This window comes from Neovison vison, chromosome 6 (assembly GCF_020171115.1).
Source record: "Neovison vison isolate M4711 chromosome 6, ASM_NN_V1, whole genome shotgun sequence".
NCBI lineage: Eukaryota > Metazoa > Chordata > Mammalia > Carnivora > Mustelidae > Neogale > Neogale vison.
Window position 1 is genome coordinate 156409824 of NC_058096.1, and position 25031 is coordinate 156434854.

The 25031-nt window shown below is 41.5% G+C and overlaps 1 protein-coding gene across 1 annotated transcript in view; it reads left to right on the top strand.

Annotated features, from left to right (window-relative positions):
- SCN11A (sodium voltage-gated channel alpha subunit 11) overlaps nucleotides 1-25031 on the top strand; it is a 95693-nt gene that overhangs the window by 16378 nt on the left and 54284 nt on the right. Inside the window, exons 5-13 of the mRNA XM_044252660.1 lie at nucleotides 4964-5092; nucleotides 6369-6472; nucleotides 10496-10669; nucleotides 11425-11488; nucleotides 16149-16290; nucleotides 17329-17526; nucleotides 18366-18539; nucleotides 21559-21688; nucleotides 22701-22939. Coding sequence (XP_044108595.1) covers nucleotides 4964-5092; nucleotides 6369-6472; nucleotides 10496-10669; nucleotides 11425-11488; nucleotides 16149-16290; nucleotides 17329-17526; nucleotides 18366-18539; nucleotides 21559-21688; nucleotides 22701-22939 — 1354 coding nt within the window. The remainder of the gene's footprint in view (nucleotides 1-4963; nucleotides 5093-6368; nucleotides 6473-10495; nucleotides 10670-11424; nucleotides 11489-16148; nucleotides 16291-17328; nucleotides 17527-18365; nucleotides 18540-21558; nucleotides 21689-22700; nucleotides 22940-25031) is intronic.

Consider the following 25031-nt stretch of genomic DNA (forward strand, 5'->3'; position numbering starts at 1 on the left):
GTACAGATGGCCCTTCTTTTCATGACATCTGTATATTATCCTTTTCTTTTTGGGAAGTATTGCCTCGTGTTTTTTTGCAACACTATTATTAGGCACATACAGATTTATGGTTATTATATCCTCCTGATATATGCATTCTTTTATCATTATGAAATGTCTTTCTTTATCTCTAGTAGCATTCCTTTAAGTATTTGTTTTGTCTGAGATTACTATAGCTACTCCAGCTTTCTTATGCTCATTGTTTGCGTGGCATGTCTTTTTTCATCCTTTTACTCTCCACCCTTTTTTGTATTAATAGTGTACTTTATTTTTGTATTTTAGTGTTTTTGTAGTTATAGTGTATCTTTTGTGCTAATAGTTGGTTCTTGTTTATTATGCAGTATATTTTTCAATCTCTGCCTTTTGATGGAACATTTATTTCATTTGCATTTAATATAATTATGAATATGCTTGAATTCAGGTCTGCTGTTTTTCTATCAGTTTTCTGTTGATCTCATTTGTTTTTTGTTCCTTCGCGCTTCTCTTGTTCTTTCATTCCTGACTTTTTTTTGTTGTTGTTAATCAGGTACATGTAGTATTTCATTTTAATTCTCTGCTGTTTTTTTGTTTTTATTTTTGTTTTAGCTTTCCTTTTTGTTTTGTTTTAGCTTTTCCTTTTTCCTTTGCATTACTTTTTAGTGATTGCTTCTTCTCTGTTGCTAAGTGAACTTGGGATTTAGTTAAGGCCAGTGAGTTCAGGGCTGTGCCTTGGAACAAGGGGCATGGACACCCCTGAGAATAGAAACCATCCTGACAATATTGCTGGGGAAATGGTCTCCCCTCTCGAGAGTTGGCTATTCCATGTGAGGAGCTAACTGGTAGTACAGGGGCTGCTGCTCCTTGTTTACTGCAGTGTCTCTGGAAACCTTCGTAGTCAACCAAGTGAGATCTGTGGAGGAGGCATATCCAGGAATGGGGATTGCTTCCATACAAGTGGTCTGCCCTGCTAGCGTTTCTGGTGAGATACAATGAATCTTCTTTTTCTGTTGATGGAAAGCAGTGGCCCAATTGGATGCTAATCTGCTCAAAGACCATTTTCACTACTAAAACATATGAACATCTAGGCTGAAGGGAAGCTGCTGCTGTGCCCTGGTGGCATAGGGACTAGCAATGGATTCATGAAAGTAGGAGTGGGAGAAGGCTGTTGATAATGGTTTTATAAAAGAAGGCATGTAACTGAGTTATTAGGCCCATGAGGGGGAGAGTTACTTTAGTTTTGTCAGTGTCCTTTGGTTAGAAAACTTTTAAATGGGAAATTGATTCCAAGCTGATAGTTCTCAGAGAATGAATGCCAAGGTGCCCTAGGATAGGTCATGGTGTTCTGTTAACCTATCTGGACACCACTCATGGCCCTGACTGGATACCCTAACCATGCTTGAACCGACAGTGACACACTCCAGAGGGCCTTATTTGCCTGGTGGTTTGGGATTTCCCTATCATGGTGTTCCCAAGCCCTGTTCCTGGTGGTGGGCATGGCTTTACTCCCTATCATATGTCATGCTGGTCTGCCTGTCCCTCTATTGGCCAGGCTTCTGCTGGAAAAGAGAGAATGGGAGGGGATGGGAGGTGGGAGGCAGAAATAGCAGTCAGAGGCTGTTTCCTCAGTGGTCTGAGATCTAGATGGAGATTTGCAAAATCCCACAAATCTGCAATTACAGCCTTTTCCCAAAAAATGCCCTTCACTTTGTAAATTATACCTCAGTTTTAAGAATGGTATTTCACGGCAGATATGATTTAATCTTCTGTGTTCATTTGTCACCTAAAAGGTGATCAGCTTAAAAAAACAAACAAACAAAACTGAAGCAGAGAGCCACTCACAACCATTTCTCCTCTTAGATTTGGATTTTTCAAGTTCCCAAGACCTCAGTTCTTTAGCCGTGTGGACTGACAGTGGCAGAAAAGATCCATTTCTTTTACTGTGAAATGATAGATTGTTTAGATTGTTTGAATTGTTTCTGTCCCTAAAGGGAAACCTGTGTGTGTGTGTGTGTGTGTGTGTGCGCGCGCGCGCGCGCGCAGAACCAGCACTTTTTTTTTCTTCAAAAAATCAATTACTTTAATATATATCTTTTTCTTTTCTACAAATCAGGTCATGCTGTTTGTGAAGCAAAACATAACTCATTGTCATAACCTAGAATTAAGAAGGCCTAAATAAACTGTCCCCATAAATAAATTTCTAGTTAAATATATATTATATATATTTTAAAATATTTTTAAATATATTATTTATATTATATATTAAGGTTTATATGTTTATATATAAATATATATTTTATATAATTTATATAACTTTATAATTATAATAAATATATAATTTACACTATGTATAATAATAAATATATAATTTATATATAAATTTATAAATATATTTATATTATATATTCATATTTTATATATAAATATAATATTTTAAATATATATTATATATATTTTTTAATTAAAAAATTTCCCAATTTATTTATTTTCAGAAAAACAGTATTCATTATTTTTTCACCACACCCAGTGCTCCATGCAATCCGTGCCCTCTATAATACCTACCACCTGGTATCCCGACCTCCCGCCCCCCGCCCCTTCAAAACCTTCAGATTGTTTTTCAGAGTCCATAGTCTCTCATGATTCACTTCCCCTTCCAATTTCCCCCAACTCCCTTCTCCTCTCTATCTCCCCATGTCCTCCATGCTATTTGTTATGCTCCACAAATAAGTGAAACCATATGATAGTTGACTCTCTCTGCTTGACTTATTTCACTCAGTGTAGTTCCATACAAAATTTTTATGATATTATTGACTGTATTCCCTATGCTGTACATTATATTCCCATGTCTTTTTTATTTTATAACTTAAGGATTGCACCTCTTAATTCCCTTCATCTATTTCATCCATCCCCCATTTCCCATTCTCCTCCCCTCTGGGAACCATCAGTTTGTTCTCTGTTTCTAGGCATCTATTTTGTTTTGTTTGTTTTGCCTTTTAGATTCCCCATATAAGTGAAATCATACAGTATTTGTTTTTCTCTGTCTAATTTTACTTAGCATAATACTCTCTGGTCTATCTTAGGTGCCATGAATAGCAAGATTTCATTCTTTTTTTAAGGTGGAGTACTATTCCCTTGTGTATATATACCACATCTTTATCTGCTTATCTGGTGATGGGCATTTAGATTGCTTCCATATGTTGGCAGTTGTAAATAATGCTGCATTGAACGTAGCAGTATGTATGTCTTTTCAAATTAGTGTTTTGGTTTTGTTTGATTAAATACCCAGAAGTGGAATTGCTGGATCATATAGTACTTCTATTTTTAATTTTTAAATGAACCCCTACACTGTTTTCCTTTGTGGCTGAACCAATTTACATTCCTATCTACCGTGCACAAGGACTCCCTTTTCTCTGCATCCTTGCCAACACTCGCTTCTTATCTTTTTGATAATGTTCATTGTGATAAGTGTGAGATGATAGCTCACTGTGGTATTGATTTGCATTTTCTTCCTTATTAGTGACCTTAAGTGTCTCTTCGTGTGCCTGTTGCCCATCTGTATATCTTCTCTAGGAAAATGTCTATTCAGGTCTTCTGCTCATTTTTAATAAGATTGTTTGCTTGATATTGAGTTGTAGGAGTTTTAAAAATATATTTAAAAAATATATTTTAGATGTTATCCAGTGGGGGCTTTGGGATATAGCATTTGCAAATATCATCTCTGTTTCATAGGTTGCCTTTTTCATTTTGTTGATGATTTCCTTTGCTGTGCAAAAGCTTTTCACTTTGATGTAGCTCCATTTGTTTACTTTTTGCTTTTGTTGTCCTTATCTGGAGAGACAGAGCCAAACAAATATTGCTAAGACCAATGTCAGAGAGCTTACTGCCCAAGTTTTCATCTAGGAATTTTATGCTTTTGGTTCTTACGTTTAAGTCTTTAAATCCATTTTAAGTTTATTTTTGTATATGGTATAATTCTTTGTTGTTATTAAGTTGTATATCTGGGTATTAACCTCTCATCAGATATATGATTTGCAAATATTTTCTTCTAGAAGTTGTATAGTTTCTGCTCTTGCCCTTAGCTATTTAATCCATTTTGAGTTAATTTTTCTACATGGTGTAAGGTAAGGGTCCAACTTTATTTTTTTGCATGTGGATGTTGAGCTTTCCCAGTACCATTTGTTGAAAAGACTGTCCTTTTCCTGCTGAATAGTCTTGGCATCTTTTTTGAAAATCATTTAACTATATATGCTAGGGCTTATTTCTGGGCTTTCTGTTCTATTCCAGTGGTCTATATGTCTGTCTTTATACCAGCTACACACTGTTTATATTACTTTTGCTTGGTAATAAGTTTTGATATAAGAAAGTATGAGATCTCCAACTTTTTCTTTTTCAAGATTGTTTTGGCTATTCAGGGTCCCTTGAAAATTCACATGAATTTCAGGATAGATGTTTTTATTTCTGCAAAGAATGTCATTGTGATTTTGATAGGGATTGCACTGAATCTGTAGATGACTGAGTAGTACAAACATCTTAATAGTATTAAGTCTTCAGACCTATGAATATAGGATATGGAAAGATCCCGTTTTCAGCCTTGTCACTTATGGTTCCTTTGCCGTCATCCCCTTCAGTACATCACAGTGACAACTCTAGAGTAGTAGTGACAAAATAACAGTGACAACACCCATTCCTAAGGTCCCAGGTTGGCTAAAACGAATCTCAAGAATATGGCTGTAGAGCTAGGCATTGAATAGCACTTTTACAATTTTATCTGTGGGCCTGTTTCTCAGAAATCCTAACCACTAGAACTTCCTTAAGGAACTTACAATCAGAATGTTGAATGTCACATTGAAATGGAATAACTGCATAAAGGCTAGATAAGACAAATGGGCTCTCTGCTGTTCACACCACTTACCATGTTTCTTCTTGTTCTGAATGCTTTGCTTTATAGGTACGTTTTCACTGGGATTTATATTTTTGAAGCTTTGATAAAAATATTAGCAAGAGGTTTCATTCTGGATGAGTTTTCTTTTCTTCGAGATCCATGGAACTGGCTGGACTCCGTTGTCATTGTAACAGCGTAAGAATGTCAAAGTTGTTTATTGAGGAAACTCAGGGTGGGAAAGAAGCTCCTGGGCTTCCACCAGGACTTTGTGTGGGTCCATGTGAGTAACTGTGTCCTAATAAGGCCAAGAGCTCTGAGTGCCATGTTGATTGGCCCTGAACAGCACCCTGCAGACGATTGGCCAGAAGCCTCCAGTGTGAATCCATTTCTAGGCCACATTCATGCTCTCATTCTTTCAACCATTCACTTCCCAAACACTGGCCTATTATGGGCCAAGTTCTGTGCAAGATACAGGGGTTGTGATAATGAAAACAAAACAAAACAAACAGACATGGTTCTCACCCTCTTGAAGCTCACAGTCCAGATGGGAAGAGAGAAAATTAACAACCGTAACAATCTGGTAGGGTGAGTGCTAGGACAGGAATTGGGCATATATTTGGCTGTCAGAACGTGTAGGAGGAACTACAGAGTCTTAAAAATCTTTGGCTACTGCAAGCTCTCAAGGAGTTTTTTTTTTTTTTTAATTTCCATTTTCTCCTAGAAGTTTTATAGATTTAGCTCTTACATTTTAGTCCATGGTCCATTTTAAGTTAACTATTATGTATATTGTATATGACATGAGGTGAGAGTTGAAGTTCCTCCTGAAGAAAAGGACATCAGTTTGGCATCTGAGTGGTGAAACAGAGTCAGCAAAATAAAGAACAAGAAGAGCAATGGCCCCTTGCCAGCACAATAATAATAAACCTAACATTACTTAGTTTGTGCCAGCCATTGTTTTAAGCGCTTTGCATATGTTTTCCTATTTAATATTCACAAAAGCCCTTTAGAGTAGATACTATTAATATCAGAGTTTTACCCTTGAAATTCAATGATTGGGCACTGCTGGCTCTTGAAAAGTGGTGTAGTGCAGTGGTGAGGGCTCTGGAGTCAGACTGCCTGGGTTTTTTCTTGCCTTGGCCACATAGTGAGACCTCAGGGAAGTGCACTGGACCTGGAACTTGGTAGTCAATAAGTATTTTGATTGATTTTTGTTATCAATGGATGTATCCACAACTGCATACTATTTCAAGGAATCCTTAACTCTCTCCAAATATAACAATTAGCACAGCCTCCTCTGCAATCTGTGGTCCACAGCAATAGAGAATGGTATTACCAGACCCCGTGATGAAGGTGAGGTTGGGAAGGTGAGGCTCCCAATTCCACCATGTTTATCTGTGGCCTTTGTGGAGATATACAGCATGGCTGTACGACTGAGAGTAGGCCCAGACTTCTCCTGTACTTTGTCTTACAGGTTTGCAACATACATACCAGAATCCAGGAAAAACAGCTTCGGTCTGTCATCCCTGCGTACCTTCCGAGTGTTTAGAGCTTTGAAAGCAATTTCAGTGGTTTCAGGTAAATCACTCTGATTTTCAACACTGCCTCTTAGCAGGAGGAATGTTCTTTTATATTTAAAATTTCTCAAGATGTCATATAAACCAAAACCAAACAAATTCTGCTTTAATCACTTATTTGATCACTTAACAAATGTGTATTTGAGCATATGTCTAGACACTGTGCTAGCTGCTTGAGGTATACCATAAAGTGAGCGAACAGACAGAGGTCTCTGTGTTCATGGAGTTTACATTCTGAGTTGGGGTAGGGAGAGAGACACCAAGCAATAACTGTAATTAAGAGGTAATTAGCTATCCTGTTTAGGAAGTGAAATGTGCCATGGAAAAATAAAAAGGAAAAATAAGCAATATGAGGGCTACTGGAAGTCACAGGGATTCAGGGATGCAGGATGCAGTTTTCAATAGTGTAGTCAAAATAGGGGTCACTGGGTGGGGGGAGATGAGAGTGGATTTGGAGTCAGTGAGAGAGTTTCATAAGCAGATACATGGGAAAGAGTGTTCTGCGCACTAGCAACAGCCATTAGTGCAGAGACCGACCACATAGGGGAGGGGAGGCACATAACCACTAGGAGGATTTGGGCTGTGCTCTGAGATAAATGGGAGCCACGTGAGGACTTCAAGCAGAGGAGTCACATGATCTGGCAGGGGTTTTTGTTTTGATTTGTTTTTATGGAAGTACAGGTGACACACAATGTTACATTAATTTCAGGTGTACAACATAGTGATTCAACAATTCTATAAATTATGCTGTGCTCGCTACAGCTGTAGCTCCCATATGTCACCATACGATGTTATTACAATACCACTGACTATATTCCCTATGCTGTACCTTTTGTCCCCATGACTTATTTCTTCCAAAACCAGGAACCTGTGCCTCCCACTCCCTTTCACCCTTTTGCTCATCCTCCTCCTCCCAACCCCCGGGGAACCACCAGCTTGTTCTCTGTATTTATGAGTTTCCATTTTGTTTTGTTTGTTCATGTGTTTTGTTTTTGAGATTCCACTTGTAAGTGAAATCATACAGTATTTGTCTTTCTCTGTCTGACTTATTTCACTAAGCGTTAATACCCTCTAGGTCTATCCCTTGTTGTTGTTGCAAATGGCTATATCTCATTCTTTTTTATGACTAAGTAATATTCCTCTGTGTGTGTGTGTGTGTGTGTGTGTGTGTGTGTGTGTGTACACATCTTCTTTATCCATTAATCTGACAGGTTTTAGATGGACTACTCTGGCCGTTGTATGGAGAATAGAATGTGGGGGAGTGAAGGTAGAAGCAGAAAGATGAGATAGGAGGCTTGGTGATCATCATGGAAACGTGCCACTCACATCTCCTGCTGCAGGGAGCACAGCTGAGTGATGATCCCAGCTGCCACATCTCTGGATTCACAACTGCATTCATGTTCATGCCAAGATCACACTTTCCCTGCATGTCAGGGGGACTAGTGAAGGCCCATTCCTTAAGGATAAAGTCCTGAAGGACTTAAGCTCAGGGGCTCCTTGGGAGTGAACCTGGTTAAGACTCTCTCCCAGTGGCACTCTAGTCAGAGGCTTTTCTTGTCCAGTCCTACTTCCTTACTACTCTCCTTTCCCAGGTGTCAGCTCATGTCATACTCTGATGTTTTCCCTGCCAGCTGTACTTGCTTCCCCTTTTTCTTTGCAGACATGTCACCCAACAGATCTCTTGCACTTCTGGTCCCAGAGTATCTGCTTCTCAGAGAAGAACCCAAAATGACACAAGAGACCACTGTTAAAGAGATGGTTGTGCTCTCAGATCAGTTGGTGGTAGAGGAGTTGGTAGACAGTGGTCTGACTCTATGAATTTCAAGGTAGAAACAATAGGATTTCCTAATGGGATGATTGTATGTGTGGTGTGAACAAAAGAAAAGAGTCAAGGATGAGTCAAGGTTTTTGGTCTGAGTGACTAGAAGAATGGAGTCATTGCAGACTGACACAGAAAATGTAACCTGCATTTCCTAAGAAGTCAGATAACCTGACTATGGAAGACAGAAGATATACATCTCTTTAAAAAATAATTAAATCTTCATTTCAGAGTCTTACCAGGAAACTAGTTATACAGGAGACTAAAAATAAGCTTGTTTCCCCCCAAAAGTCAGAGAAGGAACTCTTTCCTGTATTTTCCTTCTGTTTGTGAGTGTTGAGCTTTAGACATAGGACTAAAAAAAAAAAAAACAACCCATGTGAGATATACAGCTGATATACAGATATACTGCTCCTCTGTGAGAGGAGCAGGTCTGGAGGTTGGATGAGAAGTTAGCTTTGGATGTGTTCTGTTTGAGATGGCTGTGAGACATCAAATAGAAGTATCAAGTAGGTAATGGGGTCTACAGGTCTGGAGTTCCAGACAGCAGCTTGGGCTGGAGATATCATTTTGAAATAATGAGCTTATAGAGGATACTTGGAGCCATGAAATCTGATGAGATCACCAAGAGAGTGAACCTAGATGAAAAACAGAAGAGGGCCAAGGTCACTACCACCTTAAAGGTGAAGGGAGAAGGGAAGAAACCAGCAAAGGGGATGAGCAGGAGCCACCAGAAAGTAAGAGGGAAATGTAGATCCTGGAAGCCATGTAAGGAAGGTGTTCTGTGAATCAAGATGAAGCTAAGGATGGGTTGTGAATATGAACCAGATTGAATGTCCCAGCTTGTCCAGAAGCCTCCTCCTTGTGTGGCATCGCACTTCATGGAAGGCTCATTTGCTGCAGGTTTGGCCTTCCATCTGGTGTCCCTTTCTGTTCTTAAGTCTACCAGTCATGATTTATACTGATTAGTTGAAATGTTGCCACTTTGTGTCATCTCACAGATTGTAAGTTTTGTCTGGTTGTTTAACTCTCCAGCTACGCTGAGAGTAGAGCCCCCGACTCAGTGGTGTACTGGGGCTGACTTGTTTTGGTGCTTCAGCAGCAGGTTGTGCATGTTCCTTTCCAGTTCTGCATCCAGTGATGTGCAGTTTAGCTTGAAACCAGCATGCTGAGAGGACTCTGTGGAGGAAGAAAAGGGATCTGCACTACAAAATTCAGCAAAGAAGTCTGTAAATGCTATAGATGGGACTTTCCCTGCACACACGCTCCTCCCCCACAGAGAAAGTGGTTTTTTTTTTTAAAGGACTTATTTATTTTAGAGAAAGATAGAGAGAGAGTGAGAGAGAGAGCGAGTGCTGTGGGGGACGGGCAGAAGGAGCAGAGGGTTAGAGAGAGAGAATCCCAAGCAAACTCCGTGCTGAGTGCAGAGCCTGACATAGGGCTTGATCTCATGACCCTGAGATCACAACCTGAGCAGAAATCAAGAGTCGGATGCTTAACTGACTGCACCATCCCGGCACCCCCAGAAAGCTGATTTTAAACATTTACCATTGTACCACAAGGTTATGTCTTTCTTATGTTGTAACTTGGTAGCTTAGCAGTGTGCCATGGACACAATAGGTGCTTAGTAAATATTTCTTGAATTAAAAAATAAAACTATTTTAAGTAATAATATGAGTTTTTCCCCCCACAATATTCTCATTTTCTTGTTCCAGACAAAGATCCTCCTTCTAGCTCCCTGCCCCCCAATTTAGCTCTGTCTTATGGGACCTTGCATACCTTGCAGTAGGTAGTGACTACTGAATGTTAAATACAGGTCTGTCTCCTTTAGGGGAGCCTCCTTTTGGTCTTGGTGCTACATGGAACCCCAGCTGTGAGGTGTCTGCACAAGTGTAATCAAGTTGTCTGTATGAGATGTTTCTACTCAGAGTCTTCTCACTAACTCTTCAGAGCAACCCTGTGGCAGACGCCAGGCAGGATGGAAAGGTTGAGCTAGACTGGTGGACTACTCAGTGCCATGCAGTTTCTCAGGCAGAGTTGGAACCAGAACCCATGGCATCAGAATCCTCGGCTAGGCCAGTTTCTGATTCTAGCCTGCAGTCAGGTGACCTTTGAGGCCCTGGCTGTTCCCTCCCTGCCCCTCCCGTGTGTCTGCTGTGTGTGTGAGTGGGCACTTGTCCCCACACTGGTCTTTCTCCTCCCCAGGTCTGAAGGTCATTGTTGGGGCCTTGCTGCGCTCTGTGAAGAAGCTTGTTGATGTGATGATTCTGACTCTCTTTTGCCTCAGCATCTTCGCCCTGGTAGGTCAGCAGCTCTTCAAGGGAAGTCTGAACCAGAGATGTATCCATAAGGACTGTGAGAATATCAGTAACCTTGATGGTAAATATTCCACCTTTCACACCTTGGTCTGTGCATGGTTAACTTTTATTGTCATCGCTCATACTGTCTATAGATCTGCATTACAGAGTCTCTTAGGAGCAAGGATGAGCTCTCATGTGGGCACATGTGTTTCTTAGAGAACTGCTTTGTTCTTTGGGTTTCCATGGAGAAGGCAAAGCCTGCAGCCACAGCCACATAAGTGATATCAGGTCCTATCCCTTCCCCTGTGGATCTGTGCAATTCTTTGCCATGTTTTGCAGAAGTCTTCAGAGTGCCTGGACTTGTCCAGCAACTTCCCAGCCCTCCTCCTTGGGTATTTTCTCCAATGATATCACTTTTTTCTGCTGCATCCTCTCCATACTGAGGTCAATCCTACAGCAATTTCATGTGTCCTGGATCTCATGTGGCTAACCTCTCTCTCTCCATGATTGTCTTGGTTTATGCACTTCTCATGGGCTGAGTCTGTGTCCAACTTCCCCCGGGCATGGCCTCTGTTTCAGTTTTATGCACTGAGAGGCCTCAGGGGCATGGTGGTGTCACTGCTTTCTCCTCCTCCTCCTTCTACCTTCCTCCTTACCCTCCTTTTCTCTTGCTCCTTCCTCAGGGCTTAAGCTCTGGTTCCTCTCTGGCCATCCACTTTGATCATTTCTGAGGATTCCAAACCATTTGTTTCAACCAAATCTGGCATATTTGCTATTCTCTTTCCCTTCAGGTTTTTTTTTTTTAATCTGAATTTATGATTCTTTCCTTCTCAGAAAATTGTTTTGAAAAGAAAACTTCCTCTGAATTCCGAATGTGTGGCACCTGGATGGGTAACAGGTAAGAAGTTTATATCTCCATTTTTCTCCCAAGTACAGCACTGGTGGACCTTTTTTGGGGTAATGTGGCAGACAGTCTTCATCTAATGACTTTTGGAGCAGTGATGGCAGTAGGCAAACAGTACTGATTAGGCAAACAGTATTTAGGCAAGTTTAGACATGCATTATTAAGTTATTAGTAATTAATTATTATAAGTGTTAATAATAAAATCAATCAATTAATTTAGAAATTAATAATAAAAATAATAATAAATTATAATTAATATTTTAATAATTATTTCCAAGTGTTTAGAGCAGCTCTCTCCCCAAGTCATGTTGAATTTATAACTGAAGAAACCTACTGAAAATGTAATCATTTGTTGATCACCACTGCCTCTAATTCCATATACAGTTGTATATGTGTGTTCATACACGTTCACCCCAGTGGTTCATAGCTCTCTGGCCCTTTAGGGACACCCTTTTTTCTTCCAGAGTATCCGTGCTCTCTGTGGCGAGAAATTCAATTCAGAATGATTTAATGAGTGCATTTCAAATTGAGATAATATGCAAGTCACTCTGATAAAATAGGCTAAAAATCTGTTCCTCAATAACAAATGTGTATCAAAGGCTGAGAGCATGTCAAACCCTGTGCTAGGCCCAAAGAATGCAAATATGAACTAGAGATCACTTCTCTCTTGAATCTGGCATCTCACAGGAAGGAGAGAAAGTGTGTTTTACTCCTTGAAAGTGGGATGAATGTTTTAAGAGAGACATATAGGTACTGAGAGAAATTGAACAGAGGGTATAACCCTGTCTGTAAAATGAGGGAAGTGTCTTCTAATGCTACCTGGGATGGTCATAGGTTCATATTTGGTCAAACTCACAAGACATCATAGGGTTTAGTGTAATACAAGAACTACTGAATTCTCTAAAATGATCCTCGACAGACACACTGCCTCCACGGTGCCTTCATTTAATGAGGAGACCAACAGCTGTTATATACAGTGCTTCCTTGACTCCATACAGGGCAGGTATGGTTACTATAGGCAAAATCCAAGGTGGGGTGGGCCACTTGGACACATAGACATGGCAGCCTTGGCTTCCAGCTGGTCCTTATTGTGTCCTCATCTCTCTAAGCTTGTGTAACAATCATAGCTCTCTAATCTATGTGTAGTCCCAAAGCTCAGAAGTTGTACAGAAGATGAACTCCTAGAAATTGACCTTCCCCATTGGTCATAACATGGTAGTTTTCAAGGAGATGACAGGTCTAAGGTCATAGGTCACCTTCATAGGCAGCTCTCTGTCTGTCTAGGGCCCAGGCCTGGTTTTCAGCCTTTACTCTCTGCCTCCTTCCCTAAGAGACACAGTGTGGTGACTGGTGACCACAGTGTGGATCTAAAGCATAAGTAGGGGGTTCTGGTAGGTGAGGAGATAGAATGAACAATTTCAGTCCCTAGAATAGAAAGGGGGAAGACTCTGGGCATGAGGCCATGAGATCAGAGGCAGTAAGAAGCCCAGCAGCTTGTTAGGCAGAGAGGAAGTTTACAAGAACTAACTCTGCAAGACCTGGTAGCCCATCAGTGCCAAATATTTTGACATTGATCACAAAGGAAGCAAGACCTGAGCAGATTAGTTGTTTGTAAAAGTCACTATGGCTGCTACATTGGAGAATGGATGCATAGAGTGGATGAGACAGCCACTTAGAAGACTAGGTTGATACAGATGAAAATCACGAAACAGTGCAGTGGAGATGATGAGAAATGGATGGATGAATTCCAAACACATTTAGGAGACAGAAAGAACAAGATTGTGAATTGAAGAAGGGGGTTAGATGTACACTGTGCACAAGTGCATGTATGGGAGGGTGGTGGGGTGTTTTGAGGGGAGAAAACTGTTAGAGATGTTTCTGTTGCTTCTGGGGTGAGTTACTGGTGATGTCTTTGCCAAGATGGAAATGCTGGAGGAGAGCTTTAATCACATGTGTATGTTGATAGGAAGGATATCCAGACAAGGGGATATTGGGCAAAATAAGCTAATACTTTGAATGGTGACCAGGAAGTAAGATAAATTAAGTATGTTAGGTTCAGCCCCAATAGGTTCCTTGAAGATAAGGGTGCTGGGATTTCAAGGGTTTCCCTGAGGTCTGATGGGAAAGAGGACACAATGGATGTCTTACTTCTGAATCACCCTAATGCAAAGCCTACCACTCACTGAGGGCTACGCTGCCTGCTAAGCAAATTCCCAATCAACTTGTCAGGACCTCTGATTAAATGCTACTGAATAGCCCAGGCTCAGCTGAAGGAGGTCTTTGGCATAAAGGGGGCTGAGATAAAGAAATAGGGAAAATGAATGTGGTCATAGTTCAGGCAGCTAATACAAAAATACTGTAGACAGAGTGACTTATAAACAACAGAAATTTCTTTCTTCACAGTTCCTGAGGTTGGATGTCCACGATCAGGGCACCAGTTTGGTTGGGTTCTAATGAGGGTCCTCTTCTGGGCTGTAGGTAGTAGTCTTCTCTGTTGTGTCCTCAAATGGCAGAAAGTGAGCTCTGTGGGGTCTCTTTTATGAGGGTGTGACTCCTATCATGAGGGCTCCACCCTCCCACCCTAATCACCACCCACCCCACCTCCCAACAACATCGCACTGGAGATTAAGATTGCGATGCAAGAATTTCAGAAGGATCCGAAAATTCAGGCTCTAAAAGCTGTGAACAAAATAACAGGTCGGAGAGAGAACTCAAAAGGACTTTTAAAACTTTAAATAGGGTCTTCAGTAAACCTAAGAGACATATTGTATACATAAAAATTAAAATAGCTCATTATGAAAAAGGAACAACTGTTCCTTTTCACTAAGTCACTAAGCAAGACTGATTTTTTTTTTTTTTGGTAACATGATTACAAAAAATCAGTGCTAGAATTAAAAGATCATAGGGAATTTGGGTAAATTGGAAGGGGAGGTGAACCATGAGAGACTATGGACTCTGAAAAACAGTCTGAGGGGTTTGAAGTGGCGGGGGGGTGGGAGGTTGGGGTACCAGGTGGTGGGTATTATAGAGGGCACAGCTTGCATGGAGCACTGGGTGTGGTGAAAAAATAATGAATACTGTTTTTCTGAAAATAAATAAATTGGGAAAAAATTAAAAAAAAAAAAAAAGATCAATAGAGGAAATAGTCCAGAAAGTAGCAACAAAAGAGACAGAAAATTATGAGAATAAATATCAAACCAGAAGTTCTAACTTTTGATTAAATAGAAATTCCTGAAATAGGGCACAGAAAAAAACAAAAGGGAGAAAATTAGCAATGCCATAATACGGAGAATTTTCCTGAGCTTGAGGATGCAAGTCCCTCACCATCCCATAAAGTGCCCAACATAATGAGTGAAGAAAGTCCCTGCCAAGTACCTTATTGTGGCCTTTCAGGGAAAGGATTCTAAAACCAAAGAGAAAAAGGTCACCCACAAAGGAACAAAAATCAAAATGGCATCAGAATTCTCAATAGCATCACGGGATAATAACTGCACAGTTCCTTCATATTTCTAAGGAAAAAATATTTTCAAGCCAGATTTCTACTTCTGGCCAATCAGTCAATCAGCTCTGAAGGTAGAATAAAGATATATTCATATATGCAAAGATCATTCCATCTTCTTAAGAAGCCATTTGAGATTTGTTCCAGAAAAATGAGATAGTAAAACTTGGAAAAAGCAACACACAAAAACAAAGAAAAAAAAGTATCCAATCCCAGAAAGCATAGACTCAGGCCACAGTATTTCCTTGGGAGGAGGAATATAAGTAGTGATGAAGTGGGATGGGATGTTGAGGAGCTAACCCTCATCTTAGCAGGAACTTAATCACCAAGGACTAAAGTTGGTGTATATCAGAATAAATGTTATCTTTAAAGATATGGACATAAAAGAGTTACAAGTTGTTGACTTTGCAGTAAGTAAACGATGGTTAAAGAATGATGGAATAGTTTTCATTACAAGCCTGTTGGTGCCACATGATTTTTAAACCACATGCATATATTACTTTGATCAAAATAGTATATTTATCAAAAATGAGGAAAGTACCTACCCTTAGTATTATCTGAGAAATGCGTTTAATGATGTGTGCTTTGGTGTGTGGGTGAAGACTTATGGGCAAGCGATATACTGTTTGTAAAGTAAGACCCAAATGTTTATGAGAACAAAAGACTGTTAACAACTGAAACCTTACATCTTCATCATTAGCTGAGCAATTAAATAAATCATAGAACTGTAAGATATGAAAAGAAATATTTCCTGTATGCTCATGTGGAAGGACCTCCAAGCTATAATGTTCCATGAAAAAAGCAAGGCACAAGAGAGTAGTCAAAGCACAATCCCATGTATGTATTATAAAAGATGTATACTGCTACATATGTGCTTCTCTTGCCTGCATTACCACTAATTATTCACTGTACCACTGCACTTAATTTTTAATGAAAAACTAAGAATATGAGCTTACTAATTGATCCATCTGGAAAGTGAGTGAAGGCTTGTCAGGCAGGGCATGGTCCCTCTACAGATACTCAGCACCCAGGGCTTTTCCATATGACCTCGCGGCCCTCAGAAAAGCCTGTGCCTTGGCTAGGATGAGTGGGGGTAGGAGGGAAGCCAGCCTGCAGGGAATGTAATTCTTCCTCTGTTCCCTTGTTTCCATCCAGTGCCTGTTCTGAAAATTTTAAATGCACACACACCAAAAGGAATCCTGACTATAATTACACCAATTTTGACAACTTTGGCTGGTCTTTCCTTGGCATGTTTCGGCTTATGACCCAAGATTCCTGGGAGAAGCTTTATCAACAGGTTATTTAATTATTCTCTCTCTCTTGTTCTCCTCCCCTTCCCTCCTCCCTTCCTCCTCCCCTCCTCCATAGCTTATCTATCTTTTTGTCATTTATTCATAACTTATCATCTACCCTCCTTCTCTGTCATCTGTTCCTCATCCTCAATAGTTGTACTGTTAAATTCTACCTTAGATATTCTGTTAGAAACATCAAAAACCGGGTGCCTGGGTGGCTCAGTGGGTTAAAGCCTCTGCCTTCAGCTTGGGTTGTGATCCCAAAGTCCTGGGATCGAGCCCCAAACCGGCCTCTCTGCTCAGCGGGGAGCCTGCTTCACCCACCTCTCGGCCTGCTTGTGATCTCTGTCTGTCAAATAAATAAAATCTTTTTAAAAAATTTAAAAAAAAAGGAAAAGGAACATCAAAAACCATCTCCTCCTCCTAGAAATGTTAGCCCTCTCAGGATTCCCTTCTACCCATAGTTCTACTACCAGTGCTTCCTTCAGTTTTTTTTTTAAATAATAATTAATTTTTTAAAAAATTTATTTTCAGCATAGCAGTATTCATTGTTTTTGCACCACACCCAATGCTCCATGCAATCCGTGCCCTCTCCAATACCCACCACCTGGTTTCCCCAACCTCCCACCTCCCACCGCTTCAAACTGCTCAGATTGTTTTTCAGAGTCCACAGTCTCTCATGGTTCACTTCCCCTTCCAATTTCCCCCAACTCCCTTCTCCTCTCTAACTCCCCTTGTCCTCCATGATCAGTTTTCATGAAGCATTCCTTCTTCTCTTGCCTTTTAAATTCTAAAATGCAGCTACCCTTGAGAAAGTCCTAACAAAGTACCACACCTTACATGGGATTGTAGGGATGGCATCTGCTCATTGATGGACGTCAGGAGTCCCTGGGTTATGGGAGGCTATAGACGACACTGTGGACAGCTGACCCGAGCACTGCTGGGAGAGGATCTTTTGCTACTGTATCATGTCCCCTTGAGGTGACAGTCACCCCTCTATAGAGAAAGGCTGGAGAAGCAAGTGCGTGCTCTGTCTTTTGCAGACCTTGCGTACCTCAGGGCTCTACTCAGTCTTCTTCTTTGTGGTGGTCATCTTTCTGGGCTCTTTCTACCTGATTAACTTAACTCTGGCTGTTGTCACTATGGCTTATGAGGAACAGAACAGAAATGTAGCTGCTGAGACAGAGGCCAAGGAGAAGATGTTCCAGGAAGCCCAGCGACTGTTGAAGGAGGAGAAGGAGGTAGGGGCACGCAGTGTCAGACAGTGAGGTCTGCTTGCGGGGGGGTGGACTGCAGAGGCTGTGAGACCTAGTCTCAGAGCTTTCTCTACTGGTGCTTTTCTGAGAATTTAAGACCTGTGAAGACAGGCTGTGCTGCTGTCTATCATTACAATGTCCAGGCACAGAGCTCTTAAGAATCGGGAACCCTAGGTTTTCTGAAACCTGGGCCTTCTAGGACAGACCCCAGACTGCTGGTAGAAGATAAAATGTGCATATGTGTAAACTAAGGCTCTGCTACAGGATTACTAATGGGAATCTGGAGATGTTTGTGTTCCAAGTCTTTGCCTGGAGGGCTTGGGAAAGCAGTAATAGTGCTCTAAAGACAGCAGCTGTAATCACCTCTCTTTTCTTGAAATTCCTGTCATATTTATAGCCCATTTTCATTGTTTCCTTGGTATCATTTTCCCAATTCTAAGATTTCAGGAACATGTTTTATACTCTTTCTCATCCTGCACAGAGATTTGTCAGTGGGGAGTCCATCAAGTTTAATACCTGCTTTGTCAGGCACAAGCATTTATTGAGTGCCTAGCACATCCTAGACTCTGTGCTAAGGATTAGTGATAGAGCTATGGAAGAGTTAACCTCGCCTCTGAGATTGCATTTTCTGTAGGTAAACAAACAGGGTATGTGCCCCTGATAAAAAAATAACAAAGCTAGCATATTCCACGTAGGTGATGAGCAATCTAAATGGTATGATGCTTCCAGAAGAGAGGAGAGAACACTCACAATAGCCGGGTCATTTGCAGAATTCTTTGGGGAAGTGTGATCTATTTATTAATTGCTTTTGTTCATTTTCTAAGGCTCTGGTTGCCATGGGAATTGACAGAAGTTCACTTAATTCCCTTGAAGCGTCATCTTTTTCCCCAAAGAAGAGAAAGCTTTTTGGTAAAAGTAAAAGAAAGTCCTTTTTTTTGAGAGACTCTGGGAAAGACCAGCCTCCAGGATCAGATTCTGAGGAAGATTCCACAAAAAAGGCAAGTCTTAGCCCAGGAATTAATGATACTATAGCACTGCTAGGGGAACAGGTCAAGTTGTCAGTCTAATTGAAAGTATTCCTTCATTCATTTACTCATTTATCCTCTCATCCATTTGTGCATACTTTTCCACGTCCATGTGTCTATTCAACTACCCATTTATTTACAAGCATCATTCGAAGTTTTGACAGTGTTTACTCTCTGCTTGGCATTGGGGTAAGTACTGGGGATACATGAGATGTATGAAACAGACAACAGAAGACACACTAACAAGGAGGCAGTTACTGTTCAGTGTGATGACTGACATAATGATTGCTATGGTAGAACAGAGAAGGAGCAGTGTTGTAGTGGGGGTTCCCTCCAAAGGAAGTTCTGAGTTGCTAGAGTGCGAGTAGATTATTTGGGAAGTGATCTCAGGAAGCACCAAGAGGAGAGGGAAGAAAGGATACATGGAAGAGAAAGGTGGCCAGTTAAGGTTCATTATCAAGCCAGTTACCACTGAAAGTAGTTGATGTTTAATCTCCATGGAGTGAGGACACTAGAGCATTTATATGCCAACAATGGTCCATCATTATTTCCAGACTGCTGGGTTCTGGAGATAATCATTTTTGCGGATTTCTGACTTGGCATGCATTAGGTCAAAGGGTGGTCAGGTTGCCAGAGAAAGCCTCAGGTAGGACCCAGGGGACAAAGATTCAGCCAACAGCAGCATCTGCTTCCAACAACCAACCCAGAATTGGTGGAAGTGGGAGACGCATGGATTGGAAGCAGTGTCTGTGCTGAGAGGGTGAATTAATGTTTTATCCTTGGGTAAAAAGTGAATGGAGCACCAAAGGTAGAGGGAACAGCACATACAAAGGCCTGGAGGCAAAGGAGAGCTGGAGAACATGATCCACTGGGACACTTGGGAGTGTATGTGCACATGCACATGTGTGTATGTGATGAAGCTAGAGGGTGGGTAGTGAGAAACTGTAGTAGTAAGATGGGATCATCACAAAAGGGCATGAAGCCAGCTCAGGGGTTCACCCTTTACCTGAAGAGCAAGGACTAAGCAGTACTGAAAGGTTTTAAGCAAAAGAGTGATAACCAGATTGATAGTTTTAAAATCCCAGATGCATTGAAGAGATGGGATGGGACTACAACAGAATTGGATGCAACCAGTTAAGAAGCTGTGGCAGTAATCCAAGTGGCGACAAGGGCTTAAACTGTGGTTAGGGCAGGAGGATGAAGAGAGAATGACAGGGTGCAGTGATCTCCAGAAAATAAGATTCAGCAGTTAAATAGATGTACGGGGAGGCGGGAGGTGTCCGGTTAATGGCTTGGGTAGCAACTTGATAGAGGGTAGTTTACTGAGACAGGAAAGGAACATGTCCTGGGAGTGCAGAAGAAGGCAAGTTCAGTTTTGGGCATGGCAAGTTTGAAATGCCTGTGGGGCATCCTAGCAGGGATGTTGAGTAGGCCATAGGATATGCAGAAATGAAGCTATGGGGGGATGTGGGGTAGGAAAAAAGCACCCCCTCTTTTTAAAAATTTTATTTTTAAAAAATTTTTAAATTAACATATAATATATTATTAGCCCCAGGTGTGTGAATCGCCAGGTTTACACTTCACAGCACTCACCATAGCACATACCTTACCCAATGTCCATAACCCAACCATCCTCTCCTTACATCCCTCTCCCCCACAACCCTCAGTTTGTTTTGTGAGGTTAAGAGTCTCTTACGGTTTGTCTCCTTCCCGATCCAATCTTGTTTCATTTGTTCCTTTCCTACCCCCGAAACCCCACACGTTGCCTCTCAAATTCCTGATATCAGGGAGATCACACGATAATTTTCTTTCTCGGATTGACTTATTTTGCTCCCCACCCCCTTTTTAAATCAGTGAAGTAGGGGACGTTCAAACATGTTTTAATTGTGGAGAGAGGCTTCAGAGGGGAGGAAAATGTTGACGATAGAGACCATGGAATAATGGCTAGAGCCACTTTCCTGAGGTGGAAGGAAGAGGTGAAGTGGTCAGAAGGGGCCTGTGCACACCTGAGGGTGGGTCAGGAAAGCGGGTCTGGGAGTCTTTGCTGAAGTAGGTGATCAGAACTCATTCATTGCTGTGAGCAGCTCTCTCATGGAGTGACAGGGACTGATCTCTCAGTTTAGAGACTTCTTTAATGTCAGGACATAGCATATTGAAGAGACTGCAAATTTTTTTTAGTGTTTTGATGGGTTTTCCTCATTTCACAAAACAATAGACCAAGACCAGACAGCTAATAAGAAGTCTTAAACCAAAAGAGAAATAGCTATAGAAAGACTATATGTTGCCTTTTAAAATAGCTTATCGCAAGGGATAGTTTGCTCTGGGGCCCTGGTTGGTCAGAACTTTGGGGAAATAAATCATTATGGATAGTTTCTAGGTTTCTGAAGATGTGTGTCTTTTCACCTCCATAGACTTCAGAATTGGAGGTAAGGTGAGAATCAAGCTCCTGGTCACAGCCTGAAAGAGTGCTTGACGTTTAGTATATAGATTTTGTTGTATTTATTTTGGCTGTTCTTTTTAGTTACTGACTGTTTCAAAATCAACTTAGGCAGCCATTCAAGGCACTTCACTATCTGACCCCAATCCACTCTTCTGAATGTATCCCCCACTTCTGCCACTCAAAAACGTTGTTTCTAAATTCAGCTTTTTATTGATTTTGTGCTCTCAACTGTTATTCATTAGTTTTTGTAAAATTTTGTTTGCTCCTTGTTGACAATGAATAAATCACAGAGAAAGAAAATTTTCTGTCACCGCGACCCTAGAAATGTGCATGCATAAGAAATATGAATGTTCAAACTATATTGCACTTATCTACTAAATATGAAATACAAAAACTGAACCTTTAGCGTGCCATGAAGTGGAAGTGAGTGGACCTCTATGAGATATGAAGTGTCTTTGAGGCATGTGGCATTGAAACAAAGTAGCTTGTGAAGTTTTGAGGAGAGGCAGTCCCTTTGCTTTGAAGGTCCACCATGCCTGCCTTCTCTTACAGCCACACATCCTAGAGCAAACCAAACGACTATCCCAGAATCTGTCAGTGGATTACTTCGATGAGCACGGGGACCCCTTCCAAAGACAGAGGGCCCTGAGCGCTGTCAGCATCCTTACCATCACCATGCAGGGTAAGCTCTGTCTCTCAGCCACAGGGAGAGCTGAACTTCTGTGATGTCCCTCCATTCTCCTCTCCTCCCCCAGAAGCTCTCTGAAGCCCAGTGAACTTCCTGATGAGTCACTTCTTCTGTCTAATTTGAGCATGCAAGCTAAGTGACTCAGAAGAAGTGGGCCCACCCTGAGTTGGCCCTTGGGTAGTGGTGGGAACTGGCTAGGCTTGGGATGGGACTTGGGACCAAGAGTACAGACAGGACCTCCCAATCAGGCCAGGGAGTCACAGGAGGTTGCAATGACAATGATAGTGACCAAAGAAGAGAAGACACAGAAGTTTCCAGTGGGAGACGGTTATATTTGAAGTTAGAGTTAGGAATCTGGCATGGACAATGGAAGACCATGTAGATAGGCTGGAACCATCTGATGGACCTCAATCACGGCAGGTAACCAGGATCCCACTAAGAGTTTGGTGATCAAAGGCAGGACTCAAGTCCTTACAAGGATGGGTCCGATTGATCCTTAGCACTTTTGAGCCTGTCGTATCACCTCATTTGGCTTGCATGGGTCCCTGAAATGGTACCAGGGAAATCAGGGGTCCAGTGGCCTGATGGCTGAACTTAACTAGTTGGAGAGTACTTTTTCTTTAATACTTCCCCTTCCCTTGAGCCCTGGTAGCTCTGTGCACCTCTGTTACAGCTCTCACCATGGTTTGCCTTGAATGAACGTAACTTGATTTTCTATTTCTCTCTATCATGGGTTCACATCCAGTGTTGGCTTCCATATCTCTATCTCTAGCAGTGCAGCACAGCTCCCAGATGCTCAATACAAGTATGAAGACTAGATGTACATGGCTATACCACATGGAAGTTGTGTTTGGGAAACCTTTCCAGCTACACCCATCAGCATTCTTCTTGGTTGATCAGGTTCATAGGAGACCCTAAGGGTGTGGGGAAAAGAAATGCACTCAGGCCAACAGCAGACAGATGGATTCAGAGCTAACTACTCAATTGCTCTTTCATTCTTCTCCAGAACAAGAAAAATCACAGGAGCCTTGCCTCCCATGTGGGGAAAACCTGGCATCCAGATACCTTGTGTGGAACTGTAGCCCCCAGTGGCTGTGCATTAAGAAGGCCTTGAGAACCGTGATGACTGATCCTTTTACTGAGCTGGCCATCACCATCTGTATCATCATCAACACTATCTTCTTGGCCATGGATCATTACAAAATGGACAAGAGTTTTTCTTCTATGTTGCATATAGGGAATTTGGTAACTTTAGGCTTTTTAAAAGATAAAAATATTTCAAACTGTGAATTATAATTCTTTCAAAGTCTAAACCTGTCGTGAGTGGCCGAACCTAGCCTAGGTCTTTGGTCCCCTTAAGTAGAGTAAAGGGAAAAGACGACAATTAGGATTTTGTTTTTAACCCAGTTCAGTAATTTACCATGGGGCCTGTGTTGACCCTCTGGTATGCCTTAGCATCTCTTTAGTCATCCTGTGGGAACCCAGAAGCCAGCAGACATGTTAAAAGTTCAGCCATTTGGGATAATCAAGAAAATGTTAACCATATCCAGAGACCTTGGTAATGTGTCCCCTGGTCCCCGGTGATATGGATGACACCGTTTGTCACAAAATAATGTGACTGCCAATACTAGGTGTTATTCCCCCTAGAAAGGCAGATCAGGGCCTGGCAGCTGTGGGAGGCATACTTTCCCAGGAGGAGTTGTACAGAGCTTATGGGGTAGTAGGGGAGCCTCTAGACTTCAGCCTGCTTCAACATGTTTCTCATTGGATGCATCTAGTTCCAGTTAAACTAGGAAAACTAAGATAGGAGAGCAGAACCCCCCGTGAACTATTCAATTTATTGTTTGTGGAGAAGGCATTCTCTTTTTCCCCCTGAGGATTAATTAATCCCAAATATCAGAAATAACAAATAATTATCCACTGAATGTTCTACCTTAATTAGCTAATGAGTTAATCTTACCAGACATCTAACCATTTATTCTTGAAGTTTTATTTTATTTTCCAACTTAAAGAAGCAATACATGCTTTTTTAAATTTTAAAAAAAGGAAAGTACAGATAAGGGAAATACCAAGAAGAAACTTATTTCCTATGGTCCTATTAGCAAAGATGACCATTTTTAGCATTGCAGAGGATTACTAGTCAATATGTAGGCATGTATTTTTAAATTATTTTACACTGATCAGAACCCACTGTACCTATTGAATCAGAAGCTGGTCCACAGAGCTGCTTCTGTGCATCAGGTTGAGGCTACCCTCAGTTCTGTGTCCCTCTCAGGAGAAGCAGGGATACAGCAGGACCACAGTGCATGGCTAGAGTGGTTCTCTGCACAGAAAGTGTGCATTTAAGTTTCTTTCCCCAAACTGCCCTTGAGAAGAAGTGCTCTGTAGGTATGTGTGGGTCAGATTAGATCTCATGCTGCACAACAAACCTAACACACATGGTACCTTTGAACAGGCTGGTGTTTTCTGGGCTAAAGGCCAGGGTATTCAGCTCTCTCCAGATGATGTATCCCAGAAATGTATTGACAGTGTTATTTCACTTGGAGACAGAAAGCTGTGCCTGCAGGTTCCTGCCTCAGCAGAGTCAGCAGACCCAGCAGACCCACCCATGTTTCAGCACTTCCTGGTAGATGGATTTATTAGCTAAGTTCCAGAGAATACCCAAAGTACCCAGAATCTTGCCCCTAGGCAGGGCTTCCTAGTTTGCAAAAGTGGTCTATCCATTCCTTCATTTGCTGATCCAGCTGTGGAAAGTGACACAGCCACCCTTTCAGATTTCCCACTGACTAGGTATTCTGGGTATTGAGATGAAGCTGCATTTTGTACTCAGAAGCTGGATAATTAAGTGACATTTTTCTTCACTCTCTCCAGAAATGGTACAGAAGGAGGCACAGAGTTATTGTTGATGTCTGAGTTCACAGGTAGCAGCTGTGCTTCAGGCCCTGAAAACTGATGAGAAACAGGCAGAACTGGCCTTGTGGCCTGTGCTTCCATTCCATGTGCCCCATTCCCTAAACTAACACAATATGTTGGGGAGCCTGGGTAGTTCAGTTGGTTAAGTGGCTGTGTTCAGCTCAGGTCGTGATCCCAGCGTCCTGGGATCGAGCCCCACGTTGTGCTTCTTCCTCCCTCTCTCCCCCTCCTCCAGCTCATTCTATCTCTCACTCTCTCTCTTAAATAAGTAAAATCTTAAAAAAAAAAAAAAAGACTTAACACACAATGCAAAGGTGGTAGCCACCTCATCTTCTGTACCCCCATAGCAATATGCAGTGGTGAAGGGAGGTTTTGGAGCCTTGAGTTCCCAAGAACACATCCCTTCCTCCTCTGACAGGTGGAT